The 14,255-nt window shown below is 44.2% G+C and overlaps 1 protein-coding gene across 3 annotated transcripts in view; it reads right to left on the reverse strand.

The window, feature by feature from the left end:
* LOC137160483 (probable DNA double-strand break repair Rad50 ATPase) overlaps positions 1-14,255 on the reverse strand; it is a 31,043-nt gene that overhangs the window by 5,513 nt on the left and 11,275 nt on the right. The window contains exons 1-3 of one of the 3 annotated variants that reach the window (XM_067559051.1): positions 11,698-11,905; positions 775-864; positions 236-301 (exon numbers count right to left, since the gene is read on the reverse strand). In XM_067559051.1, coding sequence (XP_067415152.1) covers positions 236-301; positions 775-864; positions 11,698-11,798 — 257 coding nt within the window. In that variant the 5' untranslated portion in view covers positions 11,799-11,905. Of the gene's footprint in view, positions 1-235; positions 302-774; positions 865-11,674; positions 11,906-14,255 lie in introns of those variants that run through there. The other 2 variants (XM_067559053.1, XM_067559052.1) reach the window with 2 other exon arrangements.

Raw genomic sequence — 14,255 nt, forward strand, 5'->3', positions numbered from 1 at the left:
GACAAGTTAAAAGGTACTAGACAGATGGGAGGAGGGGGACTGGCCACAGGTGAAGAGGCAATTCACAGAAGAGCAACACAAATACAAAATACTCACTTCTGATTGAAGCCGTCTGTAAATTTGGTATGGGGAAAAACCCACCTTGAAATATACAAGACTTTTTTGGTAGGGTAGATACTTGAGAAAGAATCACAATATTTTTCACTGTCATCTAGGCCTAACTCTCCCCACTTACCTGAGCTCTTCTTCCAAAACCTGTATTCGTTTTTCTAAGCTTTCAAATCGAGCATTCATTTCCCTTCTGTTGGGCAGAGAATGATGCAAAGGGATTAGAGTTAATAAAATTTCCATAACATAACAACAGCTGCAAAAGCTAAAGACCCTCCCAAAATTCTTAGTCAGCTCCTCAGCAAAAAAGCAAAACAGCCAAGACTTATGTGGCTAAAAACATATCTGTCTGGCTTGGTGGCCATGGCTCAGCCTTGCCAGGGGGGAACCCTGTGATGATCTTAGGTACCCTCTCTCTGTCTCTTTCTCTAGGAGTCAGTGCCAAGGAATGGTGCAAAGACAGAGCACTGAGCCTCTTGTCTGGAAACAAGAAGGGCCACACATTCTCCCTCCAACCAAAGAAGAGGCTGGTGTCTCAATAAAAGTCAAGGAGGGCAAAAGAAAATAATGGTGTGACGCTCAGGGATCAATTAGGAACATAAGCAATTGTTTGGCCCTTGGGGTCGGAGTCTAAAATGGAATAAAATTTCAGATCACCAAACTTACCGGAGGTTGTCTTCCACATAATTCACTGGTTGTTCCATCTTGGTTCCATCCAAATTTGCGAGCTCACCTTGTGGAGCCTCCCTTTCACCTCTGTGGGGCACAGATGTATCAGGGATGACAGATAACTCCTTAGAAGCCATCACAACATCACAGTGACAACACCAACACCACCTTCTAACCAGTATACCCATCCCATCACAGATTTTATGTGGAAAATGCTCAGATACTACTATGATGATAAAACCCTAAGATAGAAAGATTTATGATAGCAATAATCACTACAGCATGATGAACTGGGCAAGATAAAATAAGAACTCAGTCTGATATTGGATGCCAGTGCCCTGTGGAAGATGGTCTTCGATTAACGTTTTTATAGCTGCAAGGAAAATGCAGAAGAGAGTGGGTGCCAGAACACAACCTTGCTTTACGCCAGTTTGGATAGCAAAGGGCTCCGAGGCAGAGCCACTGCCCAGGATGAGGGCAGTCATCTGATCCTGCAGGAGATCTGACACTCCCCTCACCCTCAACCATATAAAACATGAGGGAGCCAGGGGACAGTGGCAACCACAAGTGAAGTCTGTAATTCTCTTCTAGGGTTCAGAGATAATGAAACAAAGCACGAGGATGAAGCCCATGATACCCCTCATTGTGACTGTAGCTTTAACACCCCCACTGTCCCATGAAGTGCTGTTCAATATTAACAAAAGGAGCAGTTCTCCGGTTCTTCACTGGGTGTCACTGCTCTTGAAAAAAACAGGGTTACTTACCAGTAACTGTTGTTCTTCGAGATGCGTTGCTCATATCCATTCCATTATAGGTATGTGCGCGCCCCGTGCACAGATTCCCGGAACTTTTTTCCCTTAGCTAGCTCCATAGGGTCGGCTCCAGTGCCCCCTGTAGTACTGCGCTCATGCCGTGGTACATAGGGCGCTGACGACCCTGCAGGCCCTCAGTCCCTTCTTTCTGCCAACTCTAACAGTGGGGACGGAGGGTGGGTTTGGAATGGATATGAGCAACACATCTCGAAGATCAACAGTTACTGGTAAGTAACCCTGTTTTCTCTCTTCGAGTGATTGCTCATATCCATTCCATTATAGGTGATTAAACAGCCATAACTTGGAGGTGGGTAGGAGTCAACGGTGAGTTGCTCTCATCAGGACGGCCCTGCCGAAGCCCGCGTCCTCTCTCGCCTGCTGCATGATGGTGTAGTGGGACGTGAAGGTGTGGACCGACGACCAGGTCGCTGCTTTGCAGATGTCCTGCAGGGGCACCCCTCCCAGGAAGCCGCAGATGAGGTCTGGGCTCTGGTTGAATGCGCTGTCACAGCTCCTGGAAGCGGCACCTTTGCCCGCTCATAGCAGGTTTTAATACAGGCGGTGATCCAGGTGGAGATGCGCTGGGTGGAGACAGGTGAGCCCTTCATCCGGTCCGCCACTGCCACGAACAGCTGCCTTGATTTCCAGAACGGCCTGGTCCGCTCTTTGTAGAAGGCCAAGGCTCGTCTGACATCCAGTGAGTGCCATCTCTGCTCCTCCTCCGAACCATGTGGTTTGGGAAAGAACACGGGGAGGAAGATATTCTGGTTATAATGGAACTGAGACACCACCTTCGGTAGGAAGGCTGGGTGGGGCCTCAGCTGGACCTTATCTTTATAAAAGACAGTGTAGGGGGGCTCCGAGGTTAAAGCCCTGAGTTCGGAGACCCTCCTGGCCGATGTAATGGCCACCAGGAAGGCTACCTTCCAAGAGAGGACGAGCAGCGGGCATGTAGCCATGGGCTCGAAAGGGGGTCCTGTCAACATGGCGAGGATTAGGTTTAGATCCCAGGGAGGCACCGGGTCACAGACTTGGGGATACAGCCTCTCCACCCCCTTGAGGAACCTAACTGACATGGGGTGGGAGAACAGGGAACGTCCTTCCATCGGCTGGTGAAAAGCCGAGATAGCTGCCAGGTGCACTTTCAGGGAAGCCAGTGCTAAACCCTGGAGCTTCAGGTGGAGCATGTACTCCAAAATCGCCTGTATGGGCGAGCTGGACAGTGGGATACCCCGGGACTCCGCCCAACAGGTAAAACGCTTCCACTTGGCCCGGTACACAACCTGAGTGGAAGGTTTTCTGCTGCCCAGCAGAATCTGTTGGATCTGCGCCGAGCAGGCTCTCTCCCCCTCCGTCAGCCACAGAGTCTCCATGCTGTCAGGTGGAGGGAGTCCAGGTCCGGGTGCAGCAGGCGACCCTGGTCCTGTGAGTGCTATAGACTAAGGGATGCTACTTGCGGTATGCAAGAGGCAGACATTCCAGTAACTGTCACAGGCGGAAAGAAGGAACTGAGGGGGCTGCAGGGTCGGTGGCACCCTACGTACCACAGCATGAGCGCGGTACTCCAGGGGGCGCCTGAGCCGACCCTACGGAGCTAGCTAAGGGAAAAAAGTTCTGAGAATCTGTGCACGGGGCGTGCACACACCTATATTGGAATGGATATGGGCAATCACTTGAACAGAGAACCCTCCGTTTCGGCGGAGCACAGAAGGCCTCACTGGACTGGTGAAGGCTTCCATGTTCTCCTCTTGGCGTTTTTTTCCACGAGCTGTGAACTACGTGGTTTCGAAAACGAGACACTTTAAAGGCCCCTGAGACTTCTGGGGGTGGCACTGCTTCCAGACCAACCGTTGAGCCCCAGAGATTCCACCCCATCCCCGATTGGTGCACCTTTCCCTTCTGGGGCGGCCTAAGCCCGCTCTAATTGGCGGAGGGGGCGCCCCGCTCCTCCCCGTGCCCTTTCTGGGCCAATCCTGCTCTCAGCATGAAATGCACGCCGATTGGCGGAGGGGTCACATCGCCGGCTTCCGGTCAGGTGGCCATCTGGGGTCCAATCCCACTCTCGGGGTGGTCCTGCGGGGGCGAAACCCTCTCCCATTGGTGGGGAGTGGGCGGGAGGCGTTCTTGGAGGGGTTGCACACCTGCTTCTGGTCAGGTACCCATCTGGGGTCCAATCCCACTCTCAGGGCAGGACTGAATGTCAGGTGACCAGTTGGGCAGGACTTCCAGTGACAGGGGCGGGGCTTAAGGATAGGAATGGGGACTAAGGCTCAAGGAGGCAGAACCTCCTGGGGGGTGGGGCTGAAGTCAGGTGACCAGCTGGGGCAGGACATCTGGTGATGGGGGGGCATGGGTCGGAACTTCCGGTAACAGGTGAGCGGGGATAACGTTTGATTGACGGTAGGCTTGTTGTACTGCTGGTGTCACATCATCTCCCCTTTTTTATTCTTTAAGAAAGGAATTTGTATTTCCACCACTGTTAAGCACCACAGTTTTCCAGCCTCTATTGAGCTGTATATTGTTCACTTAAAATGAAGGAAGTCCAATCTGATCACAGCACTGGAAGCTAGATACTCTTGAATTCTAACTCCAGCTCTGCCACTGATGGGCCGTATGACCTTGGACAAGTCATTTAGGACAAAATTTTAGAGTGTCTCAACTAACTTTGGTTGTCTGACTTTTTAGGTACCCCCATTCGAGACACCTAGGGCCTGATATTCTGACATATTGAGTGGTTGGGGAGCTATGGGTGCTCATTGCCTTTGAAAAACAGGCACTAGGTGTTGGGTGTCAAACTGAGCACCCAACAAGTCAGACACCAAAAGTTAGGGAATATATTTAAAACATTTAGCCTTAATCTGAGTTCCCCAGGGAGGGGGATAATACAACTCACTATCAAAGACGCCTACTACCATGGTTGCTAAAAGGGGGTTGTGAAAATTAGTTATTTGTTGTAAAAAGCATTGAAGATAGAGAGAATTATATAAACGCTAATTTTTATCATTATTAAACGTGTCCAGATGAAGTAAGCAACACTCACACAACTGCCCCCAGATCCTTCTTCATGCAAACCTCACATTGAGGTTCCAGATGGTAGAAAGTATCTGGAATTGTCTTTAATCACCTCTGAGTTGCCTGGTTTCAGAGAGGACCAGAAACAGAAATAACCTGAGGAAAAGCTGTTCTCAGGGTACTTACAATCTGAGTGGTACCAGGAAGGACGTGCGATCACACAAGAGTGGCTCTTCAGTCCAGCATGACTAAATGTTGGACAAGTATCTGAACCGTGGGATTCTGGTCCAGTTCAAACATTTATTCACTGAACACATAATTGCCAATATTCCCACATTTACCTCATGTTCAGGCACCGCACCTCAGAGAGTTAATGCTGTATAAGAGTGCAGGAACCAACAAAGGTTTTAGTCCTGTAATGTGTGTCTCCTGTCACTCGGAGTACTTTTCTGGCTACTAAGTACGCCTTCCTGGCTGCTGGCTTTGACTTGTGAATTGCTAAAGAGTGGCAAAGGTAGCCTTCTCCGGCCAGTAGAGACATTGGCAGGGGCAGGCTAAACAAATAATCTCTGCTGAATGGTCAAAGTGTCTCTCATCCATGCATTAGATGCAGAATAGGGGCTTTGTTCAATTTAGCTTGAACTCACAAAAAATACTGATTATGTGGTGGAGATTATACAGTTAACAAAAACAGCTAGATGTTTGTCATAACGCGGTTAGATTACTTTGATAACAAAATGTATGTTTTTAAAATGAAATTGATTCAAACCTGACTTGCAAGTGGATTGAGTTTTATTATTTTAATTATTGTGTCTGGCTTTCATAGTAACACGAACTTGTACAGCACAGGATTCTACTACATTTTAGATAAAAGCTAAATCCAAGAGTTACCAGGTGATAAAACAGATCTGCTATTTCACATATTTTTACCATATCCAATGACCTTTACATGACAGAGTGGATGACTCTTTCCCTATGTCCTAGTTTAGGCTGGCAAGTGCACTCAGGATCCTACTTGCAAGCAGAAGAGTTTGCAGAATTAACAAGAAAGCTTTCTTCCTTCTAGTTATGGGTCAGTGGTCCTGAACATGGAAAAATTAGAGATGGGCCAAACTGGGAATCTTAGGTCCAAACTAATTTGAATCTGTAGGATGGGGGAGAGGCAGCACAGTTGAGTGGATAGGCCTGTGTTCTGTTTCTATCTCTGCCATTGATCTGGACTGTGACCATAGGCAAGTCACTAAACCTGTCTGTGTCTTGGTTTTCCCATCTGTAAAATGGGTATTACGATATTTACTCTCATTTGCAAAGGGCTCTAAGATCAGTAGATGAAAAGTTGTACATAAAGGTATTAGTATGGAATCCTTGTATCCTAGGTCCCCGCACTATGGTTTTGACTGAAATACAGAAGAGGTGTTTTCCAGTGGCAAGTTATATGCTGCTGAATTCTTATGAGCAGTGTTCATGAGATGATGACATCATCAAATCTCCAGTCCTAATCCTGGTTCATCTCTGAAACCGAGAGTTTGATTCCCAGGTCTGAATGTGACCACCACCTCCTCAGCCCACCTCTCATTAGAAGAGAACTGTTGCAGCCTCCTCAGCAGATGAACACATAGCTATTAATGCCATAACCTGCTTCTTACAACGAAAACTGAACAGATGGAGCTGCAGCCAGTGGTCATTAATAAAGCATTTCTCAGTGATAAGTGATAATGAGAAGAGACAGCAATCTTACCTTCTTCTGAAACCCTGGCCCAGAAAGAACATGATGGTTCTTACTAGACAAAGACCGTCCTTGTCAAGAATAATTTATAATTTCAATGCACAGTTTGCATTGAACTCTTTGAACGATACAGCCCCAATGCCCTACACAGGCTGCATCTTCTGAAGAGGTTTCTGGATGAGACCCTACCGAAATCCTGGTTCAAAATGTGAAAAGTCACAGTTTGATAAAAGGGAAAAAACAGGCAAAAGTCCCAAGAGTCTCTGACACATTTTAATTTATTGTAAAATGCAGAAGAAAAAACAAAACTGCATATTCTTGACTGCAACCCGTTTCCCCACAAGCGCCCCATTCTCCTGCCGGCTGCCAAATCAGCTCATAGCCTCTCCAACAAGCATCACATCCTCTCCCTGATGCTGAACTGATCACAATGGCCCATCATATACGCCCTAAACCTAATAGCAGTTATTGAACGCACCTGAAATATAACCTCTCTTTCTTCTTAACCCACCCAACCATTCTCCCCGCTGCTGAACACTTTCTCCACAACAAGTGCCCCATGGGAGTTAAGGGTTAAGCAGAAATATAAAATGTGATATGAAAATGTCAAATATAAAAATATAACAGAGTAGGGGCAATTTCACCCTGACGATGATATTGTGACTTGGGTAGGGCCTCAGGTAGGGACAGTAAAGTAAAACATAGAGACCTTCAATACCCTGCCCTTCCCTCACTAGCTAAAACATGTATCGACAGAGCAAAGGTTTCCAAGACCAAATTTTTTGATTATACTGATTTACAATGACTATCACTGTAGCCAACACTATACAAATTCTATGAAATTACCCAGGGTGGGAGCAACAGTTAAAAACACTGCTGCTATTGCCACCACCAATGTTTGCAGCTAGATGGTAAAAGGATCAAAAGTGTCAGTCCAAAGTGTTTCACCTCCACCACCGACTCCAAAAAGACAAAGGCTGTTGTGTTGTGCCTTGGAGCCTGTCACTCTGGGCTCAGGCAGAGTCACTCCAAAAGGCATTTTAAAAAGCTTCCCCCCCCCCCCCCCCCCCCCCCCCACACACACTTTCCCAAATTGGTTAGAGATGATTCATCACAACTAGAAAGTGAAAGCAGACAGTTCTTGTAATGTAGGGCTGCTTCTGTTAACTCTACACAGCATCAGTAACGCATTAGCTGCTTTGCTGACAATTGGCAGAGAATCAGGTAGGGAAAAACCAGGGTCATTTAAGCTCATTTCTAGCCAACACAGCATTGCTCCCTGTGGCTTATCTCACCAAGTTTTGTCCCCTCCAGTTTCAAATAACCCAAGTGATGTGGCTCCCATCTGCTGGGAGACTATTCCACAATCCACTAAATCTCACTGTTAGGAAACATTTGCTTACATGCAGGAGAAATTACCCTTTGCACAATTTCCTCAACACGCACACTGTTAGATAAAGAAGCAAACGTGGAAGTTTCTATTTCTCATAAACCCATGATGGGCGGGGAGTGATATCAGCAACAAACAGGATGCATTTATAGCTTAGCAAAAAACTCTTTATGGCAATTTATTTTTAATACCTTTTGAGTGTCATGCTCCCAGCACTTTTCTCTTTTATCGTCTGGGGTTTCCCTTAGCTATCCAAGGTACTAGGAGGGGCCTCTTCCAGTAGAGGAGTTTCATTTAAATATCAGGGACAGGGGCCACAGGAAAGAAGGGAAAAGTTAAAAGGTGTCACTCCCCTGTGTGTCAGACAAATTATGTGTTTCATGTCTGTGATTGTCCAGGAGAGGGGAACAACAGTATTTCCCTAAGGTGTCCTGCCTGATCAAGCGTAACCTCTCAGTGGAAAGTCCATAGACGCAAACCAATTATATAACAGTGAGAGATCATCCAGGAAGCTAACTACCTTCCCAGTGCTCCCACCCCTTTACTGGCATGGGAGTGAGGGAACTGAATTTAGATGCCCCATTACACCCACAGGGAAAATTCCTGACTGGCCTTCCTATATATGTTATATTACTCATAGGAAATGCCCCCACCAGAACAAGGCAATGGCCCAGTGAAATCCGGTATCCCTTCTCTGGCAATAATTAATATAGGTTAGGGAGGAAGATTTTCTCCTGATTCCAGCTGATCAGTTCATGCCATAAAATATAATGGGCAACAGCACGGTTAAGTGTCATCCTAGCTAAAATAATGGTAGAAGTTATTCTTATTCATAAAAGTGTCTCTGATACCATTATCTCAGGATTGCCGGCTTCTGACCTCCCAGTAGTACCTCTCATTCCCCACAACGGGGAGCCATTACATTAACAGGGAAGGCTCCCTTGCATAATTTTAGTATAATTAAAGGGCAGCTAAAGAGCACATAAACAGGTTGCCTTTGATCAGTCCACGACTCTCATTCAATATAAAGTGATATACATTTAAGAGGGAATTAAAAGGGACAAGTTAGTCCGCTCTCTTTAAAGGATTGCCAAGCCAGCTTCAGGTAAACACTTCCAACCATGAGCAATACAATGAAAATGCCTGTTTGTTAGGATAAGACAAAGGGCAGGTGGCTTTTTAAAGAGTGGACATCAGAAGGGGGAGGCAGAGATCTTTATTTGGAAAGAAGATGTACAGCTGGGCAGGGAGACAACTATTGTGTTTATTCTCCTTGGACTTTTTAAATTGTGCAGGAAAATCAAAAATAGTTTGCCCAAAGCAATAAGTACAATAGTGAATGGACTGAAGAGACCTATAAAGGATGTTTCAGAAGAAGTGGTGATAATCTGTTCAGAACACCAGTCAATCTTTGTGGAAGGTGTCATGTCTGATGATATAATGAACAGACTAACACGTCAGAGATTAAAAGGAGTACAAGATAGAAGCAGGAGGCCTGAAGGAGAAAGGGGAAAGACCACTACCTAAGGAACCAAAGATTTTTCTCTGACATGCTGCCTACAAAAAGGAGGTAGAGAAGAACAGGAACAAGTTGTTGTTCCATCTTGGTTCCATCCAAATTTGTGAACTTGCCTTGTGGAGCCTTACTTTCACCTCTGAAGGGCACAGATGTATCGGGGATGACAGATAACTTCTTAGAAGACTTCCCAACATAACAGTGACAACAGCAACACCACCTTCTAACCAGTAAACTCATCCCATCACAGAAAAAATGAGGAAATTCATAAAATCTAAAGATATCAAAACAAAAAACACTACCCCAAGCTGATGTTTTACCCCAGAAAGAGAGAAGTGCCAGAGACACAATGCAATCCACTAGAGACTTCACTATTGCTACTGATTTTATGCAAAGGTGATTAGATACTATCATGATGGGTGGCAGTGTAAAACCCTAAAATAGATAGATTAATGTTAGCAATAATCATTAGGGCCGGAGAAACTGGGCAAGATAAAATAAGAACTCACCACACAAAACTTAAACTGAATCTAAAACCTTTTCAGAGGTTGGGAAAAGATCTAGCTAGCTATTTAGCTTAAACCAGCTTTCAATTTTTGTCATTTTTATTTTAGAAAGTACCAGTTACAAAAAGAGTAAAGAGGAAATGGGTTGTAGCATTATAAAGATATTTTTCAAATTTATGGATGCTTCTGTTTCCCAGTTCTTCCTGGCACCAGAAGTGCCAAATATTGTTCTGGAGAGTTTTCCAGCTCAGTTTTGTGGGTTCAAGATATTTCTGCAGTTCAGCTAATGACTGAGTAAGGATCTGATTCCACCGACCCCCCAGATAAAATATGAGGGAACCAGGGACCATTGATAACCATAGATCTATAATTCTCTTGTAGGGTTCAGAGATGATGAAATAAAACACAAGGATGAAGCCCATGACACCCCTCAGTAGCTTTAACACCCCCACTGGCCCATGAACTGCAGTTCAATATTAACAAAAGGACAAGTTCCCTGGCTCTCCTGGCTTACAGACAGCCCCCAACCTGAAGCAAATACTCAACCATACACCCTACAAAAAGTCCAATCTAGGAACCTATCCCTGCAACAAACCCCGTTGCCTACTCTGCCCATCCATCGACTCTAGTGACAGCATCACTGGTCCTAACCACATCAATCACACTATAAGGGGCTCCTTCACCTGCACATCCACTAAGGTTATATATGCCATCATGTGCCAGCAATGCCTCTCTGCCATGTACATTGGCCAAACTGGACTATCATTACGCAAAAGGATAAATGGACACAAATCAGGCATAAAAAATAATAACGTCCATAAACCAGTCGGAGAACACTTCAATCTCCCAGGGCACTCTGTCACTGACCTGAAAGTTGCTATACTTCTCCAAAAAAACTTCAAAAACAGACTTGAAAGAGAAACTGCTGAGTTAGAAATTATCTGCAAACTTGACACATTCAAACTGGTTTTAAACAGGGATTTGAATGGCTCTCTCATTACAAGAAGTAATTTGCTCTGATCATCCATTCTCACCTCCTACTCAATGGTTGTCATCAGACCTCAAGTACCCAGCTTTTATCCACCTACCCCATTGTTATCTATGCCCTTGGATATGCATTTGTTGCCTCCTATATATTTCCTATTTGCTATATCATTTCTACCAACTGCATCTGAGGAAGTGAGCTGAAGCTCGCGAACGCTTATGCCTGCTGAAATTAAATTTGTTAGTCTTTAAAGTGCTGCAGAACTCACGTTGTTTTTGCTGTATACAGACTAACACGGCTACCCCTCTGGAACTGCTATTGAAAATCTCTCTTTTGAAACGGAAAAGGGATCCCAACTGTGCAGCTTAAGCTTGCTCCATCTGTGTAATGATCCGACTCAAAACTCCAGATCCAAATACCCCCAAATTTTAGGGGAAGTCCAGCTTTGGAGCTGAACTTGGCAGCTCCGTTCCATCTGTAGTTAAGACTTACCACACAAACACCTACAGGCCAAGCTTTAGCAGCTGAACATAGGATGGTTCAGGATGTGTGTGTGTGCGTGCGGGTGAACTCAAAGGAGCAGAAAAGGTCAAATTCAGCAGTGCTCAGTGAAAAAGCCGACACTGTTCTCCCCTCGCAGCATGCGTGGAAACAATTGTTTTGCAGTGAAAACAGTTTAAGCAAAAATGGTAATTTTCTAGCCAGGGCAAAATGAAAGAACTTTAGTGTTTTCATACAGGGGGAGGACAGGGGAAGTACATAATTTTGTCATTTGGTTGCAAATATTTGTGTTCTTCATCCTGGATTGAAATTTGCAAATGCTAAAAGAAAAACAAAATGACGCAGGCTGACTGCAAACGCTGACAACAGGAAGAACGCTGCATGACAGTTTCACAACTATTTTTAAACAGAAACTTAGAGCACCTATTAAATATGAGGTGATTACTCACCGAGTTTCCCTTGCCCAGCGTACCTGTAGGTTTCTTCTGAATCCCCCTTTCTGTGATCCAAGTCCTTGTACTGTGAAACCTCTGGCTGAGCTGTGCCTGGCTTCGGCAAAGTGCTTTGCTCCATGCTTCTAGTAAAATAGCAAATGTCTCTTCCAAACTTTCCACACTGAATGAAAAACTAATTTCTTTGACTTAGCTTTCTTATGATAGTCTACATGTCCAGTTGCCCCCTTCACCCACTCACACTCGCCCCCCCCCCCAAACAATTTAATGGATGGCTCCTGCAGGCTGAAAAAGTGACTGTTATTGCTAATTATAGTTATAAATATGTGGGAGTGTTTAGATGTGTTGATGGTAACCAGATAAGTAAACAGACAATCTATTTGCAAAACCAGAGTAGAAGGCCAAGAGATTTGCTGCTCTGACGGAAGGAGAATGATTTAGAACATGATCCAATTTCCACTGAAGTAAATGGGAGTCTTCACAGCAGAGCTGGGTGAAAAATGGATTTTTGTTTTGGCTTGTGGGCAACTGCACAATTAAAAAATAAATTGTTCCAGGTCAAAATGAAAACTTATCTTCAATATTTTCAGTAAACTGAAAAATCCAAAAATAAATTGTAAATTTCACTTTGGGTCGATTGAACTGTTTTGTTTCTGCAACATTGAAATGTTTCATTTTGATTTGCGCATTTACATTTAAAAATAAAATTAAATGAAATTTTGAAACAAAGTTATTTCAAACTAAACCTATCAAAATTCTTTGGTTAGAAAATATTAAATCAGGCCATTGAGCATTTGTCAGATTCACTTAAAAAATTCAAAATAAAAAATTTGGCATAATTAACACATATTTACAAATGTTTGGATGTTACCAAATTGTTTTGTGTTTATTGTCAAAAAAAAGTTTCCCATGAAAATTTGCTCAGCTCCACATACAACACCGCTCCTTTGCCCACATAAGCAAACCAACAAACGCAAAGCCTGCAAACTGATCTGGCTTTCTCTCCTACAGCTAGGAAAGAAAGAGAGAGCAATTATTATTGCTATTTCTACTTTAAATACTCAGGAGAAACTCAGATACTGTAGTGCTAGGGCCTAGATAAATAGTGGCCTAGACAGAATGCTAGTTGTAATGCTAGAGAAGTGGGAAACTAAGAGTTTTACTGATGTGGTAGCAGGAAGTTGGAGAAACATTAAATCCAAAATAAATCTTTAGCTGGGCTCAGAATATGTCCTGACCTCACCCCCAACAGTCATGGGCCCATTATGGGGATAATTGATTTAGGGCCTGATCCAACTCCCATTTAAGTCAATGGAAATCTTAACACTGTCATCAATGGGAGCTGAACTGGCACTTTACAACCTTGGCCAGTGGAGACACTTACAGAGTTTAATGCACATAAAAGATTTGGTTTCAATACTGTGTTGTTTTTTTTTAACTTTAATAAACTTGGCAGAGTTTGAGTACCATGTAAAGGCTGTCCACAGTGAGCTACAGAAGCCAATGGGAGTGGGTGTTTTGGTTACATGCACCCTGACAGATAGCCAGCCCCATCCAGACAATAATTGTAAACGTTAACATTTTGTCAAGTGATGTTTTCTCTTCAGAAACACAATTCCAGGGATAAGGAAAGCAAAAGTATTGCTGGGCTTTGGCAGAGGCAAGGGTTGGAAATCCTCGTATTTTGGGGTGAGGCAATCAGTCAGCTATTTTAGGCAGAAATAAAGCAACTGCTTATTCAGCCTTATTTAAATACTGAAATGTCAAATTCCTGCTGCCCTTTGCTCTTTGGATGAGGCTCATTCTATTTTTATTGGTATTCTATTATTCTTTAACAGTGTGATTAAAATGGTGATTGATATTTTAAATCAAGTTAACTCAAAACAAATTAATCAGATGAGTTAACTGCAATTAATTGACAGCCCTAATTTTATTATTTAAAAAACCACAACACCCCTCGAACTTGGGCCTGACTTGTCATTCTGCTATGAATTATGCTTAACTATGGTTGATTCTTACATACAAACACAGAACTAAACTAAGAAGGTATTGTTACCCTAGGCATATTGGCGGGGTCTTTGCGGCATTAGCAGGATGTTGTCCTTTTAAACCCACCCCACCCACCCCCAAACCCACTTTCTTTTTCCCTCTCTTCTTTTTTTGTGTAGTCTCCCTACTAATATAAAACACAATCTTTACAAAAGTTCTTTGTGACTTTTGATTTCTGCCTGTGGATTTGAGAGCATTGTTTGTGCCATTCTAATAGCAGCTTCGGAGCAACCCTCTTTGGGGATGGCTAGTGCCATTTTCAAATTGCTGCAAGTCAACGTGGATGCAACAAGGCTCCATGCCACTGTGCTACCAACCTGGAATATGCAGAGGCTGCTTGTGCTGGACTTCAGCACTCAAAGTGGGATGAATTTGGCATTGGATTTTGTCCACCACACCACCGAGCAGATGCTGTAGCGGCAGCAGTTCTTCCAGCAGGAGGAGCGTTTTCAGCTGTGAATGAACCAGTGCGCAGAAGGAGACGGAAGAAAAGGAACACACTGAGTAACTGATAGTCAAAGAGGACTGG

The sequence above is a fragment of the Emydura macquarii genome, unplaced genomic scaffold (genome assembly GCF_026122565.2).
Source record: "Emydura macquarii macquarii isolate MOO-44397 ecotype Brisbane River unplaced genomic scaffold, CSIRO-AGI_Emac_v2 contig_2205, whole genome shotgun sequence".
Lineage (NCBI taxonomy): Eukaryota > Metazoa > Chordata > Testudines > Chelidae > Emydura > Emydura macquarii.